A 26,898-nucleotide genomic window follows, 5' to 3' on the forward strand; every position below is an offset into this window, starting at 1 on the left:
CTGACGATAGATTTGTCGAGTGCATCTTGATTGAATAACTGAAATAGTTCTGAATACTCAACGGACAGAGCTTTCTTATTGAAGTAATGATCTTCCTCGACTTGCACCATGAGGGACTCTCGATTGGAAATCTTGGTAATTTTCATGTACCAATCATACAATTCATACATTCTCGTTGGGAGGTTCTTGACCTCCTCGGGCTCGACCAAAGGTTGGCCCCGGACATATTTCCGTTTTATTTCCTCCTCTCTGAGCGGAGACATGGGCTCGATCTCGAGGAGTTGTCCAACAGTGATCTTGAGCATTTCAGCCTGCATTATATGCTCCTCGGTTATTACCACATCGCCCAGCTCGGGAACATAAACGGTTTGCCCACAATAATATTGGGCGTGCGTACTCTCATGTGTTGTTGGCACAACAAGCGGGGGGGGGGGGGTCGATTGCGCCGCCTGTTCTCCCAGCTGGGGAACGGTTTTCCCGCATTTTTTGACAGCTGCTTGTTGGCTCGAGCTCGAGCTCGCTTCTTTCTATAGTCGTGCTCGATGTGCCTTCCTGATTTGGCGCTCATAGTCTGAGTCAACAGGCTTGGGAGCTGGTGGTCTAGCCATACGAATGAAGTGGTCAATCTTTTTCTCAGGCACTTTCTCCCTCGGCGGCGTTGCCGGTTTCGGTCGAAAATGAGCGTCCACTTCGGCCCGCACTATTGCATCGTTTTGCTCCTCGTTCATGTCGTAAGGCCTCTGAGTAAGAGGAGCGAGGCTGCTTGGACCATATTTATATCGCTTGTCTCCGCTTGTACTTTTTGTACTACCTCGACTCGTACCGCTACGCACCATAGCTGCGGCGTGTCTCTTCTGCGATTGCTTAGGCGGCGGAGACGGCTGACGTGGCTTAGTTGGAGCAGGAGGAGTGGCCTGACGCTGTGCCGGACTTGAAGCAGGAGGTGTGGCCTGACACGGTGTCGGACTTGAAGCAGGAGGTGTGGCCTGACGCTGTGCCGGACTTGAAGCAGGAGGTGTGGCCTGACACGGTGTCAGACTTGAAACAGGAGGAGTGGCCTGACGATGTGCCGGACTTGAAGCAGGAGTCTGCTCACGCGTTCGTGGACTTGGAGGAGCGAGAGTCTGCTGACACGGTAGCGGACTTCGAGGAGGAGTCGGCAGACGCGGTGTCGGTGGACTTCGAAAGATGATGCAATCCTTTCTCCATAGGATGATACGATGTATGGCCTCTCCCAGTGTGTGCTCGTCGTCACTTCCAGGAATGTCAAGATCTAGCCCTGAATATGGGTCCACCATCTCATCAACCAAGACACGAGTATAGCCCTCTGGAATCGGGGCGCAATGGAAGGTTGCTTCGGGGGTAATTGTAAAAGCAACGGCGTCCGCCACCTTCATGGATATGTTCTTCATTTTGAAGTGTAGCTCACAGTTAGTGTTCTCTATGATGTCATCCACAGGGTATGTATCCAGCAGTGCGTCGCCCGGGGCGGAACCAACGCTGCTTCTCGGCATGGATGGGACGGTGCTATCTAATGTTGGATGATCATCCGCTTGCTGCTGCCGCTGCTGAGACCCCCTTTCCTGGCTAAGTGAGTCGATCTGCTGCTGCTGCTGGAATTTGAGTGGAAGAGGAAAAGAACAGAGAGGAGAGGGGAAAGGGGAAGAACAGAGCGAGCTCGGGTGGACGAAGGGTTTATGTAGGACGACCTTTAGCACCGATTCGTGCCATGAACCGGTACTAAAGGTGCTGGAGGGGCCCCGGACTGACAACATCCTGCCACCACTCACTTTAGTACCGGTCCGTGGCACGAACCGGTGCTAAAGGTCGGCCACGAACCGGTACTAATGAAAGCGGCTGGCTAGCCGTTGGAACCGGCACTAATGCACACATTAGTGCCGGCTTAAAAGCAAACTGGCACTAATGTGCTTGACATTTGACCATTTTTCTACTAGTGTAACCAAACTCCTAAACTGTATAAGGAAATAAAAAGAAATCATTCCACATGATGAACAAACCGAAGAACTGCAAAAGAGGTAGCCACGGAGGCGCATAGCAGGTTTTCAACAAAATAATTAAGCCATATATGAGTTTTACTCCATTAAATTTAGAGAATCGGCCGTTTACTCCTCTAAACTCGGCTGTTTACTTAGTGTGGTAAAAAATACTCCACTAAACTCGGCCGTTTACTCCTCTATTTTCTAGGAACCGGCTAGAGAGATGCTCTTAGCACAAAACATTTGCGGATCCATCGACACTTGCACTTTGGCTAATTAACTATCGGATATATCAGAGCATGCCCATGGCATGTGCGACTGCAGATATCTATTCTAAAAAGAGCGATTCAACATTACTGCCATGTTGGGGTGGCGCGAACCACCAATTAGTCTGCCTTGTAACCGTTAGATCGGCAGGCAGAGGCAGGCTTTGACCTTTTGCATTTATTAACTGTTTAGCTCGTCCTTGTGCACGCATAAAACCTGAAAGTAGCGCGTGAAAGCATGCTGAAATTGAACATGCGTGCCAATCCGAACATGGAACCTCATATTTAGATTTTAGTAGAACAAGCGGAGGAAACGCCATTCGTGTGAAGACAAGCTAAGCTCCAGGTCCGTACGACGTTCTCTTCGGATCAGAAAAAAAAACTAGAGCTCCTTCTGGGTTCGTACGTGGCTGCGTCCCGTTGTGTTGTTAATTTACTACTAGCACATATGCCCGTGCGTTGCAACGGAAGAGATAATTAATGTGTCCATCACAGCAACGTGACATAGCAATATCCGAATGGTGCCACCCAATGGTGGCAGCGAGACGCACGCTACCATAAATGCATATAAGTCGTGCATTAAAACCATCACGTATTATATTTTTGGTATGATTTTTGTATCACTGCTATGTTATTTAAAAGGCCTAATTTTCAAATCCTACATACCAAGGCATAATTTGCAAGTTGATGCAATTTTCGAAATTCGCACCGAGTCATGAAGAAATCTTGCCAAGTGTGTTTTAGCCCCTCTCACCACTCCCAAATCCACTCTCATGTCGTGCCCTCTTACCAAGTATTATTCCATTGCGTTATTTGTCCAAACGCTTGTGTCATTGCTATTTGTCTTGCAGGAATCTATGCCGTGCACGGTCACCTCTTTAGATATTTAATTCCTAGGTATTAATTTCTCCTTCGTTTTATGCCCACTGGATGGATGAGACACACACATTTCATCCTTTTAGTTCTTATTCTTGAGGCGCCTTGTTTGTCTTCAACACAACTCGTGTACATATATAAATCTGTATAAAATGGCGAGATGGTACTATTTAATGGGGCAGCAAATCTATGGATCAACTTTTTGAAGCAGGCCCAGTTTGACTTGGCCCACGTTTTTTAGGTAGGCTTTACCATCCATTAGATCATTACTAGTAGAACCCTCAAACCCTCAAACCCTTATAGCAGTTTTAAGGGTTGAGAAGTGCTAGTTTTTGACACTTTTAAGGGTTGAAAAACAGGGGCAAAGACTAGAACCCTCAAACCCAACCTTTAAACTGCTTTAAGGGTTGGATTTGAGGGTTCTAGTCTTTGCCTCAACCCCAACCTTTGAAACTGTCATTTCATATATCACACATTTCGTCACATTTCATCATATGACATATCACAAATTCCATCACATTCGACATAAAACAATAATCATTCTAGTTATTATTACAACACCGAATAAAACAATAATCATTCAAATTATTACAACAATGTTTGAGCAAAATACACTAATTGTTCGAATCAAATAAAACAAAGATACATCATGGGCCAATGCGCCGCCCATCCAACTGCCAGTGGTGCTCTACTAGATCATCCCGGAGCCGACCATGAGTGGTTGCATCCTCAATCTCACGATGTGCTTGAAGAAAAGCGTGTATGCGAGAAGGGTTTCTTTCCGGTTGCACACGGGTACCCACATTGTCATAGAAACAAGGGAGGTTTAACCCTCTCTCATCCTCTAGGATCATGTTGTGTAGAATCACACAACATTTCATGATGTTCACCAAGGTTTTTTTGTCCCAAAACCGAGCTGGACCACGAACTATGGCAAACCTTGCTTGCAAAACACCGAAAGCTCTCTCAATATCCTTGCGGGCTGCCTCTTGTGCCTTGGTGAAATGAGCCTCTTTTCTTGTTAAGGGCACCCCATTTTTCTCCTTGATGGACTTCACAAGAGTTGCCCATTCGGGATAGATGCCATCGGTGAGATAGTATCCCATTGAGTACTCATTGTCCATGATTTTGTAGTTGCAAGCTGGAGCATCCCCAGAAATTAATCTTTTGAACAAAGGAGATCTATTGAGGATATTGATATCATTGAGTGTTCCCGGCAACCCAAAGAATGCATGCCAAATCCATGTGTCCTGAGATGCTACGGCCTCAAGCACAATGGTAGCATCACGGCTTTTACCGCAATACATTCCGTGCCATGCCTTTGGGCAATTTTTCCACCTCCAATGCATGCAATCAAGACTACCAAGCATCCCCGGCCATCCCCTTTTTTATTCATTTCCATTAATCTCTTTGTATCTCCCTCGTTTGGTGCCCGAAGATACTGCTCACCGTACAACCGGATGACCAACTTGGCAAACCTACGGACTGACTCCGTAGTTGTATCTTGCCCAATGCGAAGATACTCGTCGGTATAATCCGCGGGTATGCCATAAGCGAGTACCCGCATTGCCGCCGATATCTTTTGATATGCACTAAACCCCATGATACCGGCGGCGGATCTACGACGTTTAAAGTAATAGGAGGCGGCCTCACAATCGGTGACAATCTTCACAAACAAACTACGCCGCATTCGGTACCTTCTGCGGAAGAGACGAGGAGGGTATGTAGGTACCTCTGCGAAGTAGTCTTCCATCAAATGCTCGTGTCCGAGAGCGCGGTTCCGGTAGATGGTGACTCGCCCCATCTTCGACCCTCTCCTCTGATCCATCAGCTTCACGCGGTTTTCAAACGATTGCACGTCGATGAGGAGGCTCATCATCTCGACGTCGTCGTCTTGCAACAACTCATCAATGTCGGAATCGTCGGATGTCGACCAATCCGACGAATCGGACATCGAGTCCATGGCAACGTCATCGTTGTTCATCTCCATCTACAAAAAGCATTCAATATTTAGTGCTACAAATTGAAACAATAAAGAAAATGAAAAAAAAAAGAAAAATGAAAAAATAAACATACCTTCGGGCGAGGCCGAGGCGGGCAGGGGGCGCGGCAGAGGTGGGTTGGGGAGGACGCGGCGGGGCGGAGGTCGGGGAAGACCGCGGCGGGGAGGACGCACGGCGGTCGGCGTCGGGGAAGACCGCGGTGGGGCGGAGGGCGGGCAGGGGCGGCGATCCGCGCGGAGAGGAGGAGGCGCGGCCGTCCAGGGCCGGGGATAGACGCGGCGGGGCGGAGGCCGGGGAAGACCGCGGCGGGGAGGACGCGCGGCGGCCGGCGTCGGGGAAGACCGCGGCGGGGCGGAGGGCGGGCAGGGGCGGCGATCCGCGCGGAGAGGAGGAGGCGCGGCCGTCCGGGGCCGGGGATGGATGCGGCCGAGGCGTGAGGCACCGGCGGGACGGCGGGGACAGCGGGCGGGCGGTCGGATCCGCGCGGCGGCGGCGGCGCGGAGGTTGGGGAGGATGAAACTTCCCTCCCGCGCGTCGTTGCTACGATTTGGGGGTCGACCCCTATTTTCCTCCCAAGCCCTCACTTCTACAGGTTGGAGATGTGTTTCCGGGTTGGGCCTCTAAAAAAATTTGAGGGTCTAAGGGTTAAAGGGGTCTAGTCTACGCACTTTTTTCTGTCCAAACTGTAAAAAGCAGTTATTTTTACAGATTCGGCTCCATGTTTTCAGCGCCGATCCCACCGCCACCGCCCGCGACGGCCTCAGCACCATTCGCGCCGCCGCCGCCCGCGATGGCCTTCTCTGCATCCTCCTCGACACTCGCCGTCATCCCGGCGACCTCGGGGGAGACGCTGCCCGCGGAGCCACCCGTGGCCGTGATCCCGATCGTCCCCGCGCCGCCACCCGCGGCATCGGTCACAGCTGTTGTTCCTGCCACGGCTCCGCCAACCGCCGCCCCTGCTGCTGGCGTCATCACGCCCGCCGGGCCGTTCCACTTCGACAACTTGATCGCCATCAGACTCACGCCGGACAACTACTTGTTCTGGAGCGCCAAGGTTCTACCGCTGCTACGCAGCCGGTCTCTTCTAGGGTTTGTTGATGGCTCGCTACCGTGTCCTCCGCAGGTCATCCCTACCGTCCACGGCCCGGCCATCAACCCGGAACACCGTATGTGGGTACAACAGGACCATGCGATCCTCTCTGCCATCCAGGGATCCCTAGGCGATGGGGTTGCTGGCCTCTGTCTCTTCGCTGCCACCTCCATGGACGCTTGGATGACCCTTGAGCATGCCTCTGCTCAGGTTTCTACCTCCCGCTCGATGGCCCTTCGCAGCGAGCTCGCCGACATCAAGAAGCTGGACTCCTCCGCCACGACCTACTTCAAGAAGATGAAGGTGCTGGCGGACACGCTCACCTCCATTGGTCGGCCACTTAGTGATGAGGAGTTCGCCGGCTTCGTCATCAAAGGCCTCGACGTCGAGTACGACAATCTCGCTGAGGTCGTTCACAATACCAAGCCCGTGATGCCTCCTCACGAGCTCTACTCACGTCTCCTCTTCACCGAGCAACGCGTCGAGGCTCGTCGCGCCTCCACCAACATCACCGCCCAGCCGGCGGCCTTCTGGGCTTCTCGCGGCCAGCGCCCCCTGCCCCGTCGTCCGGCAAGCCCGCCCCGCCCCCTGCATCGACCATGGGTGGGGGCCCTAACACTCGGTTGGTGTGCCAGTTGTGTGGTCGTGAACGCCACGTCGCCTCCAAGTGTCACCGCCGCTTTCAGAGGAGCTTTATTGGCATCGGTAATGACGGCAAGGGCAACGAGCGCCAGTTTGCCATGGCAGACTTTGGCCCCCCTGTGGCCGCCCCGGCTGCCCACATCGCGGCCGCGCCGGCTGCCCACATCGCCGCCAAGGGGAAGGACCCGCGCGTCGAGCAAGGATACACACCATCTTACCCCGTTGATCCAGCCTGGTATATGGACACTGGCGCCAGGGATCACATGACGAACGAGCTCAACAAACTCTCCACCTACCAGCCCTACTACGGGCACGATCAGGTTCACACCGCCAATGGTGTAGGTATGCCCATCTCTCACATTGGCCAAGCATCTCTTTTAACTAGTCATCCCTCTAGGCAGCTTCATCTTCGTAATGTTTTACGGGTACCCTTGGTGACTCGTAATCTTATATCTGTCCCTAAGCTCACCCTTGATAATCATGTCCTATGTGAATTTCACCCTTTTAATCTTTTTGTTAAGGATCGAGCAACTCGGGACGTTCTGCTTAGTGGCCGGTTGAGCCAAGGCTTGTACCGTTTGGAGGATCCATCCACCCCGTGCGTCTTCAGCGGTGTTCGTGTGTCGCCTTCCGAGTGGCACTCTCGCTTTGGTCACCCCGCCACACCCATCGTTCGTCACATAATCCACTGTCATGAGCTGCCATTAGTGCCTAGCAATAAAGAGATATCCGTGTGTGATGCCTGTCAACAAGGCAAGAGTCATCAGCTACCTTTTGTTTCATCTGCTAGAGAAGTAAAGAACCCTCTTGAAATTGTGTTTTCTGATGTGTGGGGTCCGGCACAAACATCTGTTAGTGGTCACAACTATTATGTCAGTTTGGTTGATGCCTATAGTCGCTTTACATGGCTTTATCTTCTTAAGCGCAAATCTGATGTGTTTGATATATTCATACAGTTTCAATTGCATGTTGAACGTCTAGTCAAGCATAAAATTATCCATGTTCAGTCAGATTGGGGGGGGGGCGAATATCGCAACCTCAACACTTTCTTTAATAAGCTTGGGATCTCTCATCGTTTATCATGCCCGCATACACATCAGCAGAATGGCGTTGTTGAGCGCAAACATCGCCATATAGTTGAGATCGGCCTCACACTTCTTGCTCATGCTTCTGTACCCTTTCGTTTTTGGAGTGATGCTTTTGCCACCGCGTGTTTTCTCATTAACAGATTACCTACGCGTGTTCTTAATATGAAAACTCCTATTAAGCTTCTCTTAGGTGAAACTCCTGACTATACCTTTTTTAAGGTGTTCGGGTGTGCCTGCTGGCCTCATCTTCGTCCTTATAATGATCGCAAACTTGAGTTTCGCTCCAAAAAGTGTGTGTTCTTAGGGTATAGTTCTCTCCATAAAGGCTACAAGTGTCTCCATGTCCCAACCAATCGAGTCTACATATCTCGGGATGTTGTTTTTGATGAGACCGTCTTACCCTTTTCTGCCATGCCTCAGTCATCCACCACAGCACCATCTATGTATTCATCTCCTCTTATGCCTGGCCAATTTAAAGATGTTGCATATTCGCCTGTGTTGTTACCTAATCATGGTGCAGGAATTGGACGTGGAGCTCGCCTGGAACTCCTCCCTGACGGACCCGCTCCGTCGCCTGTGGTGCATGTCGATAGGCCGGTGCATGCACCGCCTCCCGACCTCAACCCTGCACCGGGCCCCCCGTCTCCAACCGCGCCTGGGCCGGAGCCCATGCTGGCTACTGCGACTGGGCCAGAGCCCGCGACGGCCTCCTCTGAGCAGTCTCCGTCGCCGCCTCCTCGCTCGGACTCACCTCCATCGTCACCATCGCCATTCGCGCGGGCGTCCCTGCTGCCTACTTCGCCCGGGTCTGCAGTGGCTCACACGCCGCTGGGGCCTACGTCGCCCGGCCCGCCCGGTCCGCCGTCGCCCGGCCCGCCCGGTCCGCCGTCGCCCGGCCCGCCGTCACCCGGTCCTTCTTCGCCGGAGTCCCCTGGATCGGCCTCACCTGCTCCGGACATCCCGCCGGCCCCGGTGTTCGCTCCTCCGCGGCGTCCACACACTGGCAGCCGCAGTGGCATTGTTCGTCCCAAGGAGCGCACCGATGACACGGTCACCTATCTTGCTGCTAGCCTGGCTCATGTTGTGGATGATCCAATCACCGAACCACGCAGTTATCAAGCCGCTATGAGTATTCCACACTGGAGGGCTGCCATGGAACAAGAATATCATGCTCTTATGAAGAATAAGACCTGGACACTTGTTCCCCCTCCGTCTCGCGTCAACATCATTGATTCGAAGTGGGTGTTCAAGGTGAAGAAACATGCAGATGGTTCCATTGAGCGCTACAAAGCACGCCTCGTGGCTAAGGGTTTTAAACAGCGTCAGGGCCTGGACTATGAGGATACATTCAGCCCGGTTGTCAAGCCTACCACTATTCGAGTTCTTCTGTCTCTGGCAGTTTCTCGTGGATGGTCTCTCCGCCAGCTTGATGTGCAGAACGCTTTTCTTCATGGATTGCTTGAAGAAGAGGTTTACATGCGGCAGCCAACTAGATTTGTTGATCACACTCAGCCTCATCACCTCTGTCATCTGACGAAGGCCATATATGGACTGAAGCAGGCTCCCCGTGCCTGGCATGCTCGCCTGGCTTCAGCTCTACGCACTCATGGGTTCATTCCTTCGACGGCTGATACTTCACTGTTCTTGTTTCAGCGACCGAGTGTGACCATGTACCTCCTTGTGTATGTGGATGATATTGTCCTGGTGAGCTCATCTCCGACGGCCGCTGATGCTCTTGTGACTGACTTGGTCGTGATTTTGCAGTTAAGGATTTGGGACAACTTCATTTCTTCCTGGGTACTGAGGTCGCTCATCAGTCTCGTGCAGTTTGGCTCTCACCCAGAAGAAGTACTCTCTTGATCTCTTGCGCCGTGCTGGTATGCTCAAGTGCAAGCCATCGCCTACGCCCATGTCCTCCACTGACACCCTTTCTGCTGCTGATGGTGCTCCTCTCTCTCTTGAGGATGCTACTGAGTACAGGAGTATTGTTGGTGGCTGCAGTATCTGACGATCACGCGTCCTGATCTCTCCTTTGCGGTTAACAGGGTGTGCCAGTATCTTCATGCTCCTACTGATATACACTGGTCTGCTGTGAAGCGCATACTGCGTTATGTGCGTCTCACTGTCTCCTTTGGTCTTCACTTGCGCCCTAGTTCCTCCGGAGTTCTTTCTGCATTCTCTGATGATGATTGGGTTGGGTGTCCAGTTGACAGGCGATCCACGGGGGGACATGTTGTGTTTTCGGTCCTAATCCGATCGCCTGAAGTGCACGCAAGCAAGCCACTGTTTCCCGCAGCAGCACAGAAGCTGAGTACAAGTCGGTTGCCAATGCGACTGCCGAACTTATATGGATTGAGTCCCTACTTCGAGAGCTAGGAGTTGCTCAGCCACATCCTTCGGTCCTTTGGTGTGACAACATCGGTGCTATGTTTCTTTCATCAAACCCGGTGTTCCATGCACAGACTAAACACATTGAGATTGACTATCATTTTGTGAGGGAACGTGTTGCACAGAAGCTACCACAAGTCAAGTTTATCTCTTCAAAAGATCAACTTGCAGACATCTTCACCAAGCCTCTACCTTCTCCCATGTTTGAGGTCTGTAGGCGCAATCTCAACCTCCTAGATACTTCAGGAGTGAGTTGAGATTGAGGGAGGGTGTTAGACTTCGTATTGTAGCCCTACTGTGTAAACCATACCTTATTAGTATTGGACTTGTATGTCATCATTATATGTATGTGATAGGCCACCTCTTTGAGGGTTGAGCCAGTTCCCCCAAAACCTACGTTTTACACCCACCCATACCCTACCCATTGCCATCCTTATTATAAACCCTCTCGCCGCCACTAGCATCGTCCCTTCGGGGACATCCGATAAATTGGAACAATACAGAGAAGATTAGCATGGGCCCTGCGCAAGAACGACACGCACAAATCGAGAAATGGTCCAAATTTTTTTGCAAGCCCCTTTTTCTTCTCACAAATGCGCCGCTGCATCAGAAAAGCCTACAGTGTCAGCTCCCACGTGCTCCTGTGCTAGACCCATGATTCTTTTTTCGAGAACATTAAAGAATGATTTTTTAGGGACCTAGAATCATTAACTTATTTGCTTGATTGCACTAAAATTAAGGGTATGAATCATCGTTGCAGGACCTAGAAGTGGTGCTACTACAATGGTGACTAGTAGAAGAGTGGTGCTACTACAATGGTGACTAGTAGAAGCTTTTGTCAACATCGGGAAATAATTGGACACCAGGTGTACAACACTGTCAGAACCCATGCAGTCCTTGCTTGGACAGATGCGCAACGTCTTTCCATGAAGCAACCTGTTTGCATTGGTTGACCACGAGATAAATGTACTCCCACCTAGGTTTCTTTTGCCTGAGGTTACTAGTTAGAGTTGGCAGGAATCATCGTGGCATGAACTTATACGTGGGAGTGCGTTCGTCAATTTTTTTTACGTGGGAGTGCTTGTCCTGGTTGCAAAGATAGACTCAGAGTGCATACTGCATAACTGTTCTCCACTGTAGGGCTGGAATTCGAGCCGAGTCGAGCCAGCTCGGCTCGACTTGCTAGAGCTCGTTTCAATAACGAGCTAGCTTAACTCGACTCGCTACTATAACGAGCTCAAATCCAAGATCAGCTCGACTCGTATAGCTTGCGAGCTAACTCGTTTAGCTTGTTAAGCTTATTATAGGTATAAACATAAAACCTTATGACTATGATAAAAAATGTTAATTAGGAATGTAACATGTACATATAAAACATGTATAATGTTCACAAACAATTGTAAGTAGCTTAACTTACGATTGTCGGTACCATCAACATGTCAGCAACTCAGTATCATGTACATGACCACAATTTCACATACAATGGTATATGGCCATAATAATCGGCAAGTTAGTAACATGCATGTACATGACCCGAGAGGTGGGCTTACGCGGCACTGTCGCTGTCACGAACTCACGATTCAGAAACAAAGAAGACAGGAGGGGAATCGACAAACTGGTTTCTCGCTATTTCGCTAGGGATGAAAGGAGGGGAATCGGGCTGTGTGTCTCGTGAGCGGTTAGGCCTAGTGTTATGCGGATGGGCCTTGTGTTGTGCCTACGCGACTAGCCTGGGATGCAAGTTGGTGCTGTGTGGCTGATTTTTATACGTAGCCTAACGAGTTACACGAGTACTCATGAACTCGGCTCGTTTAGCTTGATCCATAAACGATCTTAAAATAAAGTTTGGCTCGAGTTGTTATTTTTTGACTTCGAGTCGATTTGAGCCAAGTCAGAAGCTACTCGTTTAGCTCGCGAGCTTTGAGCTTTCTTTCCAGCCCTACTCAACGGGTTTACTATATCCTAGCTAATTACCCAGGAGTATATTGTACACACGCGTGGCACAGGCAGGACCGTAAAGAGTGCTTGTAGTACCAGCAAAGACACGTTGCAGATTCACCCTGCATACTTAATTAACCTCTTGGGTACAAGCAAGTAAGAAGATGTACGTGTGTGACCTCAAGTAGAACCCCCCTAGTGGCAGAACCGTAACAAAAGAGTGCTTCCTTCGCACTGTCTCTCTGCTTGTCTCCACCGATGTAACGCGTACCACACACGTGTCCACGTCGACGGCAGTTAACATTGCTGAAATATTTTGTGTCGACGTCGATGGCAGTTAACACTGCTGAAACAGTAATTTTTATTGTCACTCTCAGGCCTACTCAACGTTGAGGTGTCTCGATCCGTGGTTTATTTCTATTTGGCTGACACATCATCTGGTTTGGCCGGCTAATCTGCAAAAGGCGTGTGTTTGCGCGTGGCACGTGACACTTGGTGCATGGCAGCCAAGCCATTCCATTATCATCAAGACAGCCACGTTTACGCCGGGTAAAGCATTCACCCAAAACAGATGCTTGGGTTCCGGTTGCTTACCCACTGGTTTCACAGGGAGACGGTTTCTCTACCTCGTGGTCAATGGCGTGCTCGTTATCACTCGACTAGAACAAGTGACGTGACTCCTTTTAGGCTCACCCCTCCGATGCCATGTCCATGTGGTTCCGAGTCGTTCGCTACCGTCTGATAGATTGCCAACCATAAGCAAAAGGCTTTGTTTCGTTATGAAAAGTATAAAAGGCCGACCCTAAGTTTGAGTCGGTTGATGCACGGATAATGATCAACCGCCCCGTGGGCCGTTCGATCGAGTCAACCATGGTCGCCGACCATCCACCTCTTTTCCTGCTCCCCCTCGCAACATTTGTCATGTTGCGCTGCATTCCTCTGTGACATCTACCATGTTGTGTTGCGCTGCGTTGCATCCCTTCACGAAAACTGTCATGTTGCATTGTGTCCCTTTGCGACATCTACTATGTTGTGTTACGTTCCTTCGCAGCACCTCATTGGGACGCCAACACACCTGAGTTGCGCTCGGCTATCTGCAACATGGCCCACGTTGCAGCAATGTGTGTGGTGAGAAGGGTCTTGCGCGCCACACAAATTAAAGACTGATAGGACGGTAGTGGAGGCGGCCAACATGCACCAGCGATTAGTTGGTGTGTTCACAAGTGTTTCTCGAAAAGTAATGAAACCCGGCTTCCACGGTGGAAGGCGTATGAAAAAAAAAGGGAACTCTTTTGAATTAGACACACGTATCAAGTGTTCCCCATGGCCACCGTCCAACCCTCAACAAACCATGTTGACTAAACATACATACCGTACGTTCGTAAACGATTCATATCATGGAGAATTGGAGATCAAAAGTACAAGCTGCCAGAACAACCGGTGGAGACCTTTCCGCGACAAACATATTTTGGAGTACGCCAATGGCATATACAATATCTTCATAGAAGGTAGCAAGACGATGTACAAGATGCTCACCCTTACCGTATATAAAGCAGGGTGAAATCCTGTTTCGAGGAGGATTGTGAATGATATATAGGATAAAGCAACCACTCACAAGTCAAACACACCTATTGTGATCAGACACGAGAGTTCAACCTTTTCCATAAATTCCAGGGAATTGGAATCACTTGAGTGTCAAACCATCCTTTGTTCTCTTTAGGCTTTAGGGATCACCCCTCTAGTTCTTAACCACCGGTTCTCAAGGGTGTCCATCGAGTTTGGATGATGGGATCATTACGAGAGGGAACCATATGCCAAGTCTGTCTTAGTGTACACATTGGACTGAATGAGGATGTGGTCCGTTCTCTCTTCCTCTTCTAGAGAGAGATAGCAAGGCAACATGTAGATTTGAATAGCAAGCCTGATCTGGGATCAGATCAGATGTCCAAATTCTGTACAAAAGAGTCAACGAAATAAAAATCTTTACGTGTTAGTGGCGCCCAGCTTCTCACTTGTGCTTGGCCAACTACCTGAGTAACTCGCATTGAATTTGTGATCTCTCTTCTCGTTCCTATTATCAGTAATTTTTACAGCGTCCCAAGTTCAACATAGAAGCCAACAAGTGCGCTCCCACGTTTGCGCTCACGACCTGGCTACCAGAAGCAAACGGACGCGGCGTTTGCAGCCTTCGTTGCGCGGGGGATGCGGCCGTAGCGGAACCCGTGGCCGGCCCGGCGGGGGGAGGAGCGCCGGCGGAGCGCGGGGGCGGCCCAGCCGAAGCAGAGGCGGATGCGCGCCCGGAGGCGTCGGAGCCCCTTGGCGGCGGCTCGACGCAGACGTCGCGCCCCGGCCCAGACGACGCGGCGCACGCGCGCGCGCGGCGAGACCTCGGCGTCGCGGGAGAAGTGGTAGCTCCGGAGGAACAGCTGCCGCCGCTCTACCTGCTGCTCCCACTGCGCCATGTATTCCACGTACGACAAAGCCGTCGTCGCCATCGTATTTTCCCCCGTCGTCCCCAGCGCCGCTACCTGCACGGACATGGGCGCTGACAGGTTCTTGGCTCGCCGGCTGGCTTACTCTGCCCCGCTCTCTGTGGGTCTCTTGATGGAAGCAAGAAAGAGTAAGCGCGTGGGTGAGGAGGATGAGTGGTGGTGGCTGCGGGTTGTGATCTGAGGAGGTATGCGGCGAACCGGAGGATTTATAGGGGAGGAGCGGCGGCTGGAGGAGGAGGAGTTGGCGGCGCTGGCTGCAGGCAGCTTCGAGGCAGAGAAGAGGGGAGATGGTTGGAGTGGGAGCGGGAGGGTGGCTGGATTTATGCTAACCTTGGACGCTTTGCCTGCGCTTGGCGGGCTAATTTACTTTACTTTACATTACATCCACAAATCATACACTGTTTGCTTGATTGGAAAATGACACTGCCATTTGTAGCTCCTTCTAGTCTGTTCCAGAAATTGGACAGACAAATGACTCTGCATAAACTGGATCATTTTCACCAATGAATTGGTCTAGAACAGAAGCACAAAAACATTTGAGCATCGATTGGTCGACAGCTCCACTTTGGCACTACTAATTTAACTGCCAGAGCATGGCCATGGCATGTGTCAGTGCAGATTTCCGTTCCAAAAACTATTGCATATTTTGCGGGGCCACCCCCGTTGGTGCGCATTTTATCCTCTTGTAACCGTTTGCTCGGCAGGCTTTGACCTTTTTCTGTTTTATTACTGTTTCGCCCCTGTGCATGTTTAAGGCCTGAAAGTAGCGCGTGAATGCGAGTCTAAAATGTGTAATGCGTGCGTGCTGAAGTAGTCTGAACATGGAACAGAGATTTAGATTTGAGCGGTAGTAGAACGAAGAGAGGAAGCGGCATTGGCGTGAAGACAAGCGCTGGCCTGCTCCTCAGATTCAGAAAAACTGAAGCTGTTGTTTCGTACGTGGCTGCGTCCCGTTGTGCTGTTAATTAACTATATATAATACGTATACTCCTGCTAACAACGACGGTCAATGGTAGTCATTATGTCACGGCCAGTACAGCATGCCCCGTTGAGGTTTGACCTTGTCACTCGTAGAGATTTCCGTCAGTTCTCGGCGGGTTTTGTATCCATTGGTCGACATGTAATTTGACTGACGTCCTGCATGCCGAAAGCGTGTGCTCAAATGGAAATATAAACGCTAGATCGTTGCTTGGTCTTCCACATCCGTACTACTGCATTGCATACATGTAGAGCAGTATATTTTGGTTAGAGCCAAGGAAAACACCATTGGCATGAAGACAAACTAGCTGGTGTGCTCGTTCATTCCACCACACCAACAAACGAACCCTTTACTTTTGTTCTGGATTCTGGATCAGGCCCGGTGATGTGGGTCTACCTAGGAGTACGTTGGGAACGTTCCACCACACACGCGGCACGGCGGCCATGGACGACGGACGACAGACAGATACATGAGCGGAGGAGCGCCGCGCCCGCCGGCCGACCTTATCCGTGGCATGCATGCATGTCACGTCCACACGTGCTCGCTATCCCGCCCGTTCCCTCTCGGCTCTCGCTCGCCCGTATGCAGCAAGGGCGTGTTATGGTTGCCTGCATGAGACCCGGCCTGGCTCGCCGATTGGTTGCCTGCTTTTACTGTTCGGCCCGTATGGCACGAACCTTAAATCACTCCTGGGCCTGACTTTCTGGGAACGCTCGAAGCGGCAGTTTTTCCAGGGCCAGGCCCGAGCGGTGCACGTGAGCGACGGCGGCTGCACGCGCGCGGCCACCCTCGAGAAGTCGCGTTGCTTCCCGAAGCACCGGCAGTTATTAGCCTCACCGCCCTCACCGCTCCCTCTCCCCACTCTTCCCTACTCTCCCAACTCTCACCGGCGGCGGTGGATCGGAGGAGAGCAAGAAGATCACCGGACTCCATCACCGGCGAGCGGATCATCACCTGGCCCGCGACAATGGCGGTAAGCACTTCTCTGTTCGTCATGCACTACGTTTTCGCGTTCGATCCGGCGATAGATTCGATCCACGGCGGAGAGGGGAATGGGGAATGGGGGTAGATAAGCATGGCAGTTCATACTAGTTCATACGAGTTCATACTACTTCATACTAGTTCATGCAAGATTGGAATAGAGGTATATGCGGATGGAGTAGAAGGGGGATTGGGGGATTGGGGGTACAGAACAGACATCGGCTAACTGCGGCGGCCGTCACCGGCGTGCGGAGCGGTGGGTCGAGTGGCTTGCCTTCATCTTCTTGTCCATCGCCGTGCGGGGCGGCGGGTCATCGTTGCTGTCGGAGGAGTCGAGGTCGATCTGCCACGTACGATGGCCTGGCTCCGGCGCCCTCACTAGCATCTGCACCGATTCCTCCTCTTCCTTAGGCTCCCCACCGATGACCGCCGGCGGCACGATCACTAGTAGAAAAACGACTTTTAGTACCGGTTCGTAAGGACCTTTAGTACCGGTTCTGGAACCGGTACTAAAGAGTGGGGGCTAAAGGTCCCCCCCTTTAGTCCCGGTTTAACACGAACCGGGACCAAAGGCCCACCACGTGGCACGAGGCGCGCCGTGGTCTGGGGGACCTTTAGTCCCGGTTGGTAAGGATTTATTATTATTATTATTGAAATAAAGCAAAAACAGCCAGACTACTGGGCCGGCACGGCCTGCATACGACTAGAAACCCAATCTCTAGTTGGGCCAGGATGCAGGCCCGTACGGCCCCGTAGGCCCCACAGGGCAGAAGACTTGCAATAGGCCCACAAAGGCCTGCTTAGAGAGGAGCTCGACACGGTAGCCGCGGCGGGGCTTATAAACCGGTGCGAGCTCCTCTCAACTTGCGAGGTGGGACTAAACATTGTGCACTGCGGGTGACAGCGCACCACCTTTAGTACCGGTTGATGGCTCCAACCGGTACTAGGGGGGGGGGGGTCTTTAGTACCGGTTGGAGCCACCAACCCGTACTAAAGGCCACCACCTCTTTAGTACCGGTTCGTGGCACGAACCGGTACTAAAGATTCGCCACGAACCGGTACTAATGAGCGTCGCCCGCCTGGCCGTTGGAACCGGCATTAATGGTCACATTAGTGCCGGTTCAATACCAAACCGGGACTAATGAGTTTCACATTAGACCCTTTTTCTACTAGTGGATTGCCGTCTCCCAGTACACTGCGGCACGGCGGTCATTAGGAGCCCATTAGTTCTTGTACTTGGACCACTTCTTTCTCTGTTTAGCGTCGTCGGAGACGGCCTGATTCATGGCCCAGCGAATGACGTCGACTGCCATCGCGCCCTTCGCTGGGTCAGGAATCAGCGTTTTCAACTCTTGTGCAGTGGCCCTCATGAGCACTGCATCAGATTCCTTTTGCATGTCAGGCATGGAGCCGAAGTTCGCGCACACCTCCATGGTGTTCTCGAACTTGGTACAGTCACCAGCCGACCACCCGAGGAAGAAGGCCCTCCAGCCAATACCCCAAGGAAAGGGTTGGCGTTGGAGCTAGAGTTAGAGCTAGAGCTCATGGCGATGGAGAGGAGGAAGGTTGATAGTGAGAGAAGAGAGGGGTGGGTAAGAAGTGCTGGGCAGGGTGAGTAAATATAGGCGCGATGGAGAGGAGAAAGAGTGACAGTGATGCCGTTTTAACTACATGCTCTTCAATAAGCCATGAACTCTGTGCTGTGCATGACTCCATGAATTGTGTGCAAATTGAGGAGAGCAATGAGATGGGCACGGAGGTGCTCCCGGCCATTGACAAGAAGGGCAAGCAGCCCGTTAATCCAATGCCCGAGGTGGTGCTGCCCCCCACCGCCGAGGAAGACCCGAAGACGCCTGAGGTTGGCAACGACGAGGGCATGGAGGAGCCCCCAGCAACAAGCGCCGCAACTACGGCCACTACCATCAGGAGGATGGCCCAACTCACTTCTGCAAGGCCATCCTTGCACCGAAGCTTGAGTGCATCCCCATGCCCCTGGACTTTACCAAGCACTTCGTCGCGGTGCCGACGGAGTTCGAGCTCAGGAACAACACCGGCTGGTCCTGGAAGGTGACGGTGAAGCTGATGAACGGCGGGGTGACCCTGGATCAGGGTTGGGCCACCTACGCAGCCGTTCATCAGATCACGATCGGCTACATGATGACCTTCAAGCTCCTCACTCCCGACACCCTCAAGGTCATCATCTTCGACGACGATGGCATTGCGGTCGTCAACAAGTGCAGGAAGCACGACGAAGCCTTCGCCGCCAAGGACTAGGGCCGGGGCACCTCCTAAGTACTATCGAGTCTGCTTTAAACTCTGTCTGCATGTTATGGTTTATGCGTTGAACTGTTATGAAGTGTGGTTGCATGGCGTGTTATCACCTCCATCGGCAGCAGAGCACGCAGCGTCATTTGCTTGCTTAATATTGTAGACTGAGTAGTATCAAACAATATACGTATTCATAGATTGAGTGTGCATGCGTGCGTGCATATCCGGGCGCGAGAAATGATGATTAACCAATGATGATAGACGGGTCAAACGCACGGCTTGGTCTTCACGTCACGCCGGCTGGCTGCTCTGCTATGCTCGGCCGTATGCACAAATTCATCTTACTCTCAGAAGATTGAAGCAGTAAGCTTCCCCAGTACGTTATGTACTGTGGCGCACTACCCCCTCCGTTCGAGTATAATCCAAGTGGAGTAGTAGTATCTTTCCTGCAATTTAAGTCAGAAAGAGAAACGGTAAATGCATATTTCATATGTTGGGTGGGTGGCATGCGTGACCGCGGTGAAAAGTAGTACCAATCCAGATCGGGGCTGAAACCTGATCGAACCTGAGCCCATTATTCGCCGCCTCCTCCTGATCCAAAAAAAGCTAGGGTTCCTGCCTCTCGTCTGCGCCACCGTAGATCCTTCTTATCTTCGGTGGCCCTAGGGCCATGGGCGTAGTGGATCTTGGCAAGGGCCGGCGGGAGGGCTTTGATTTTTATCGTTTTCTTTCATTTTGTTAGGGTTTGTGTTCTGCTCAGGAAGACAAGACGGCAGCGGCTCTCTGAAGATGGAATAAAGGTCTTTCCGTCTAGCACCCGTTCCGGCGGTGCGTCTAGCATCGTTGGTGGGCGTGTGTAGGTGTGTCTCTGGCGGATCTATCTTTGGTGGATTTGCTTGGATCTCGTCGTTGTTCGTCTACGTTCGTGTCTTTGTGTTGGATCCTTTCAATCTAGATTATTCTTCATCGATGTCGGTTGTTGTTATGGTGCGTTGGTCCTATGAGGCCTTAGCACGACGACTTTCCGACTGTCTACTACAACAAGTTGTGCCCGACTCCGGCGATGGAGGGGTGATGACGGCGGCGCGCCTTCGGCTCGGTTCAGTTCTTGCAGTCCTCGCTAGGTGGTCTATGAATCTGGATATAATTTTTATTATTTCTGGTATTCGTTGTACTACCATGATTGAAGATGAATAGATTGAAAGTTTCTCGAAAAAATAAAATAAAATAATACCAGCATTTAGCACATCTGCAGAACAGCTAGTGGCGTCAAACGTGAGTGATCGAAAGTCAATACGTGTTGTTGCATGCGAGCCATTTGGCCGGAGGGACCCATGCAAGCATTATAGCATGTTTGGTGTATGAATCCGAGTCTAGCTAAAAAAGAAGAAAATAACTGAACCATGCATGCTATAGTTGCATTATAGCATGTTCCTTCCCCATGCATGCTATAGTTGTTTTAATCTTTCTTGTCAACGGGCAAAAAAAAAAAAAAAAAAAACAGGACTCTGTTGAAAACTCGCACACCAGTTGCAGATCGCCGGCCCAGAGTAGATTAACCAAGCTTCTGTCAGAATGGGGAAGGAACTCGACTGCGCACCAAGTGTACAACAATGTCAGACCCGGCCCCATGGACTCCTTTTCTCCTTTTTTGGACAGAAGACGGGCAATATCTTTCCATGAAGCAACCTGTCTGCATGGTTGACCACGAAATGAAGGTAAGTTTTTTCTTATTTTCTGCGGGAGCATCTTTAGGTTAGGTAGGAATCATCGTGGCAGGACCGTAGCAAAGATACGTTGCAGTGTCACAGTGCATACTTTATTAACCACACTCTTGGATTACTACATATTGTCCACGCGTATAGCTAAGAAGATGTACATATCACCCGAAAAAATTAAATTAAATAATGTACATATATGTGTGTGGCGTCAAGGAGAACCTTCCAAAAAATTCGACTCCACATGTCGTGCAAGCAAAGTCAACCCCCTCTAGAATTAACAACCATTACCGGTAGCTTTCTTCGAACTCTCTCTCTTTCTCTCTGCTTACTTGTACTACAATGTAACGCGTACCACACACGTGTCCACGTCGACGGCAGTTAATACTGTTGAAATACTCGGTAGTACTCCCTCCGTTCTATAATATAAGAACGTTTTTGACACTAGTGTAGTATAAAAAACGCTCTTATATTATGAAACATAGGAAGTATTTTTTTATCGTCATTTAAGGCAACGCTGAGGTGTCCCGGAACGCATCCATTTGCACGGTGAAGGCGCAGAGAGCGGAGATTGACCGACTGCTCTTTCGTCAGCCGTGCCGGATGCACGCGCACCTTCGGGGTTCAGACATTCAGTAAAGTCAGCGGCGCATCGGTAATCGTTTCCGGCTACCCACTGGTTTCACAGACGGGTTTTTCTGTCTGGTGGTCAATAGCGTGCTTGCGTGTTTGCCATGACTGGATTAGCACCGAACGTGACGTGACCCCCTTTTATCCCGGCCTGCGGGTGGAGAACACGTACCGCAACTGAAAGCGTAGGCTCTTGCCCAGCAAAGAGAAGTCTTGAGATCGTTTCTCTCTCCTGGAACCCTAGCCGCCGTCAGGAGAGGCCATCTTTCAGCGCCGTCCTCCGGCTGCTCCCCTCCGTCGGCGACCTCGGTCGTCGGTGGTGAGGGGAGTCGCCGGATCCATGCGCGTGGATCGTTTTTACTCCCTTACAGTCTAGGTTTTTTAGGTTGTTTTATCGTCTTGCTTCGGCGGCGACGATGACGGCGCTGAATAAAGATTCTTCGGATCCTTCCCTGACGAGGTCATCCATCTTATGGTTGGGGATGAATTTGGAAACCAGTCTGTTCAAGCAAGGATGGCGTGGCGGCGGCGGCATCCTCGTGGTGGACCTGTGTCCTCGGGCTCCACCGTTGCGACGGCGTTTGCTCCAACGTCGGCATGGAGCTTGGGAGCTAGTCGAGGAGCGGATGCAGATTATGGTCTGCATTGACGACATCTGGAAGACGGAATGTGTACTTAGTTCGTTGTTCGTGGATGGCAGGTATGGTTTCCTCCTTCGGCGTCTTAGTCGTGGTTGCCAGATCTGGAGTTCGATAGCGTGTCCGGGGTGTTGCCCCGATTTGATTCGTTCAACGGCAATTGTTTCACTTTTGGTGAACCACCTTAAAGGTGCGCAAAGCTGCATATCAGCGATGAAGCCGTGTCGAGCTCGGGTGAGGAGGTAATCCGTCATTCTTTTTTTCGGTGGCTGCTGTGGTGGTGCCGGAGGCAGGTGACGGGCGTTGGTGTAAGTTTAGAGATGTGCTACTATCTTTTCAGTTTTGTCATGTCGCTTCTTACGTGACTTGTATTTTATTTTTTATGATATGAATGAGACACGTATTATCATGAAAAAAACTGAAAGCGTGCAGGCAGGACAACCACGGCGTCGTCGTCTCGATTGGAAATTGGATCAGTTAACGGGCGAGGCCGTTTGGTCCATGGATCGCTTGTGCACACCTTGACGCGTGGCGTATTATCGCCTCCATCCGCAGCACCCATCGTCAGTCAATTGCTTGCTTAATGTTTGTAGATTGAGTGCGGGTGACTGCTAACAGATTAAAAGATTGAGCGTCCATGTCCAGAGGCGAAGAATGATGATTAGCCAATACGTATTTTTAGTCTAATGATGATTAGCCTTTTTTAAAGAAAAATAAAGACTAGCCAATGATGATGACAGGTCAATGTGAACGGAAAAAACTAGCTAGGCTGTCCACAAAATTGGGCCGTGTAAGAGATGCAGCCCACAAGAGACTGATACTGGGACACCGCGTGGGGAGCAACCGACCCGCTGACTGATGTTTAGTACCACCTCGGCTAAAGAGGGGAATTTAAACCGGCTTATAAACCCCCTCGCGGCAACTAGACTTGTCCCTTCGTGGACATCCGATAAAATTGGATATTAGCATGGCCCCTGCGCAAGGATGACACGCACAAATCAAGAAATGGTCCAAGTTTTTTTGAGATTTTGCGCGCAGCTCCTTTTTCTTCTCACAGTTATGCACCTAGACCCTTACTTTTGTGTTGGAGGCCCCTATTTCTGCTCACAGATGCGCCACTGCGTCAAAATGAGGAAAGAGCTCAACTGTGCACCAAGCTGTTGTTTGCATTGGTTGACCACGAGATAAATGTACTCCCAACTAAGTTTCTTTTACCTGAGGTTACTAGTCAGAGTAGGCAGGAATCATCGTGGCATGAACTTGTACGTGGGAGTGCTTTCGTAAAGAAAAACTTACGTGGGAGTGCTTTCGTAAAGAAAAACTTACGTGGGAGTGCTTGTCCTAGTTACAAAGATAGACTCAGAGTGCATACTGCATAATTGTTCTCACCTAGTTTACAGGGAGAAGCGTTCACCAAGCACGACTCAGCCTTACTATATCCTAGCTAATTATCTAGGAGTATGACTTGACGCAGAGGGATGTTTGTGGAGCGGCGGTGGTCCACACCACGTGTAGCTGCTGGGATCGCGAAAAAGTGATGGAGGCAAAACATAACAAACATTGATGGTGGTGCTACTCAAGCACCCTGTCTCGAGCTCCGGGGTGAAAGCCTAGGTCTGAACTTTGTTGCTTATATTTGGTAATGATGATATTTTTATGTTGTTACCTTGTTGAAGGCATTGCTCGGATGTGGTCGGACTGATTTTTCGGGGTGAAAACCTAGATTCTAGCCTTGAGTGGTGGATCCGGTAACCGCGGAGGTTAAGTGCCGCTACCTTCCAGAAGGCGTTGCTGTTGAAGAATCTCGTCTTCCTGTGTTGTCATGAGATGATTGGTGCGGATATGGTCATTGTTGTAGTTTGTCGATCGCGGATCTGATCGCTTTGAGGGTTTTCTTTTTATTTCCACCGCCTAGGCATAGCTTTGAGCTTACATGACTTTGTTATTTATCGGCGTGTTTTTTTATGTGTATGTGTGCGTTAGTGTTGGTTGTGTGCATCTTAGTCATGCAGAAGCGGGGTGTTACTAATTATGTTTTTACCCCTTGATGCCTTATTTTGAGCTAGTAAAATTCACCTTTTGTCAAAAGAATTCTTTTCTTTACCCAGCAGTATGTTGTACACACGCGTGGCAGGACCGTAAAGAGTGCTTGTTGTACCAGCAAAGATACGATGCAGAGTCACCCTGCATACTTGATTAACCTCTTGGGGTACAAGTGAGTAAGAAGATGTACGTGTGTGACCTCAAGTAGAACCTTCCCAGTGGCAAAACCGTAAAGAGTGCTTTCCTCGCACTATCTCTCTGCTTGTCTCCACCCATGGGCGGAGACAGGCCCTCGGCAGCCAGACAGGCCCCAGCCCCCCCCCCCCCCCCCCCCCATTCGATCCCCTTCTGCGGCATCAAATTGCGCCGCTGCGGGCTACTGTCCTGTCCAGCAAGGCGGCAGGTTGCCCGGCGTCCGGCAAGGCGGCCGTTGTTTGCCAGGAGTCGCGCAAGCGCAACCCACCCCATCGGCCATTGTCCTCGGCCGAGCCGCAGCACAGAGCAGACAGCAGAGCAAAGGTAGTTATTTCCAAATCCCCTTTTTTACTTCCAGAGCAAAGATAGCTATAAATTTAGTCATATAGCTTGCAGTTTCTGTAAAGATGTTGACAATGATTTATCCTAATGCACTGCTAGATAAAGATGGAACATGGCGGCGTAGTCCAATTTTGACTAATTTGAATGGGCTCGCTTTTATCAAATTGGAGCATGTCTTCTACATAGTACTTCCTATGTTAGTCATTCTTCCAAGTTTATTTAGAGAGGTAGTAGAAATAGGCCAATGGGTCATTACAACCGATCCCGCTAATCTACTAGCTCCAAATCTTTGCGGTACTGATCTATATACAGGCCAATGGAGTATATGCTACATATTGTCCTTTGATTTGTCTTACTTTATTAGTTGACCCATCATGAAACAAACGTTGTCAGTGAATATTATGTTTATTTTCTTACTAGTTATGCAACATAGATTCACTTTTGCATGCCTTGAAACTAGTGTTTTTAGGGGTATTTTTTAGCTCTTAAGTTTCTCGCTTGGGGCGTCAGCCAATCCTGACTCTGCCCACTGTCTCCACCGATGTAACGCGTACCACACACGTGTCCACGTCGACGGCAGTTAACATTGCTGAAATATTTTGTGTCGACGTCGATGGCAGTTAACACTGCTGAAACAGTAATTTTTATTGTCACTCTCAGGCCTACTCAACGTTGAGGTGTCTCGATCCGTGGTTTATTTCTATTTGGCTGACACATCATCTGGTTTGGCCGGCTAATCTGCAAAAGGCGTGTGTTTGCGCGTGGCACGTGACACTTGGTGCATGGCAGCCAAGCCATTCCATTATCATCAAGACAGCCACGTTTACGCCGGGTAGCGGAACCCGTGGCCGGCCCGGCGAGGGGAGCCGCGGCGGCGGAGCGCGGGCGCGACCCAGCCGAAGCAGAGGCGGATGCGCGCCCGGAGGCGACGGAGCCCCTTGGCGGCGGCGCGGCGCAGGCGTCGCGCCCCGGCCCAGACGACGCGGCGCGTGCGCGCGCGCGGCGAGACGTCGGCGTCGCGGGAGAAGTGGTAGCTCCGGAGGAACAGCTGCCGCCGCTCCACCTGCCGCTCCCAGCGCGCCATGTATTCCACGTACGACAAAGCCGTCGTCGCCATCGTATTATCCGCCGTCGTTCCCAGCGCCGCTACCTGCACGGACATGGGCGCTGACAGGTTCTTGGCTGGCTAACTCTGCTCGGTTCTCTGTGGGTCTCTTGATGGAAGCAAGAAAGATTAAGCGCGTGGGTGAGGAGGATGAGTAGTGGTGGCAGCGGGTTGTGATCTGAGGAGGTATGCGGCGAAGCGGAGAGTTTATACGGGAGGAGTGTCGGCTGGCGAGCCACGGCGGCGGGAGGAGGAGGGGTTGGCGGCGCTGGCTGCAGGCAGCTTCGGGCGGAAGGGAGATGACAGGGGAGATGGTTGGAGTGGGAGCGGGAGGGTGGGCTAACCTTGGACGTTGCTTGCGCTTGGCGGGCTAATTTACTTTTACTTTACATACTACATACGTAGATATAATCATACAGACACTTTCTGCTTGATTGGAAAATGGCACCGCCATTTGTAGCTTCCTTCTACTAGTCTCTACCACATGGTTGCAGTATCAATATTTTTCTCTCGCGCTCGATCAGAACTATCACATGCTCTGCATAAACTCGACCATTTTGACCAATGAATTGGTGTAGAACAAAATCAAGTCGTACTTAAGCAGAAAAACATTTGAGGATGGATCGACACTTCCACTTTGGCACTGATTAACTACTCAGCTTGTAACCGTTTGCTGAGCAGGCAGGCATGAGCGGTGACTCGTAGAGATTTTCGCCACTTCTTGGCGGGTTTTGTTTCCATTTAAAGGTTCGGGTTGGTCATGTAACCAGAGAGTGGCTTTGACTGACGTCCTGCATGCAATTAGCATGTGTTTAAAAGGAAATTTCAACGCATGAAGCACAATTTGGTTAGAACGAAGGAAAACAGCATTGGCATGAAGACAAACAAGCTGGTGTGTTGGTTGGTTCCAACACACTAAAACGAACGAACGAACGAACCCTATACTTTTGTTCTGGATCTGGCCCGGTGGGGTGGGTCTACCGGGTACGTTGGGAACGTCCCACCATGGCACACACCTGGCAGCACGGCGGCGATGGACGGCAGACAGGACAGACACAGGAGCGGAGGAGCGCCGTCCACCCGTGCTCGATCGTCTCGTTATCCCGGCCGTTCCCTTCCGCTCGCTCACTCGCATGCAGCAAGTGATCTCCCCCGATAGCCGGTAAGATGAACTCTACTACGGCAGTGCCCTACCCCCGTGGCGTACAGACGCTGATCG

General features: G+C 51.0%; 1 protein-coding gene, 1 non-coding gene and 1 pseudogene across 2 annotated transcripts; 2 read left to right on the forward strand and 1 right to left on the reverse strand.

The window, feature by feature from the left end:
* The first annotated feature begins 10,815 nt into the window (after positions 1–10,815).
* On the forward strand, positions 10,816–10,917 carry LOC120965597 (U6 spliceosomal RNA). Its single transcript, XR_005758642.1, has one exon. It is a non-coding gene; the product is annotated as a U6 spliceosomal RNA (small nuclear RNA).
* A 3,226-nt stretch (positions 10,918–14,143) lies between these two features.
* LOC109751750 (uncharacterized) lies at positions 14,144–15,042 on the reverse strand. Its single transcript, XM_020310635.3, has one exon. The coding sequence runs from the start codon at positions 14,826–14,828 to the stop codon at positions 14,442–14,444; it is 387 nt and encodes a 128-aa protein (XP_020166224.1). The 5' UTR covers positions 14,829–15,042; the 3' UTR covers positions 14,144–14,441.
* A 7,882-nt stretch (positions 15,043–22,924) lies between these two features.
* LOC120965604 (U6 spliceosomal RNA) lies at positions 22,925–23,014 on the forward strand (annotated as a pseudogene).
* Positions 23,015–26,898: the final 3,884 nt, after the last annotated feature.

This window comes from Aegilops tauschii, chromosome 5 (assembly GCF_002575655.3).
Source record: "Aegilops tauschii subsp. strangulata cultivar AL8/78 chromosome 5, Aet v6.0, whole genome shotgun sequence".
NCBI classification, from domain to species: Eukaryota; Viridiplantae; Streptophyta; class Magnoliopsida; order Poales; family Poaceae; genus Aegilops; species Aegilops tauschii.

What these genes read in the sequence shown, in the direction of transcription:
- LOC109751750 (XM_020310635.3), bottom strand. Translation starts at nt 14,828, where the DNA reads ATGTCCGTGCAGGTAGCGGCGCTGGGGACGACGGGGGAAAATACGATG.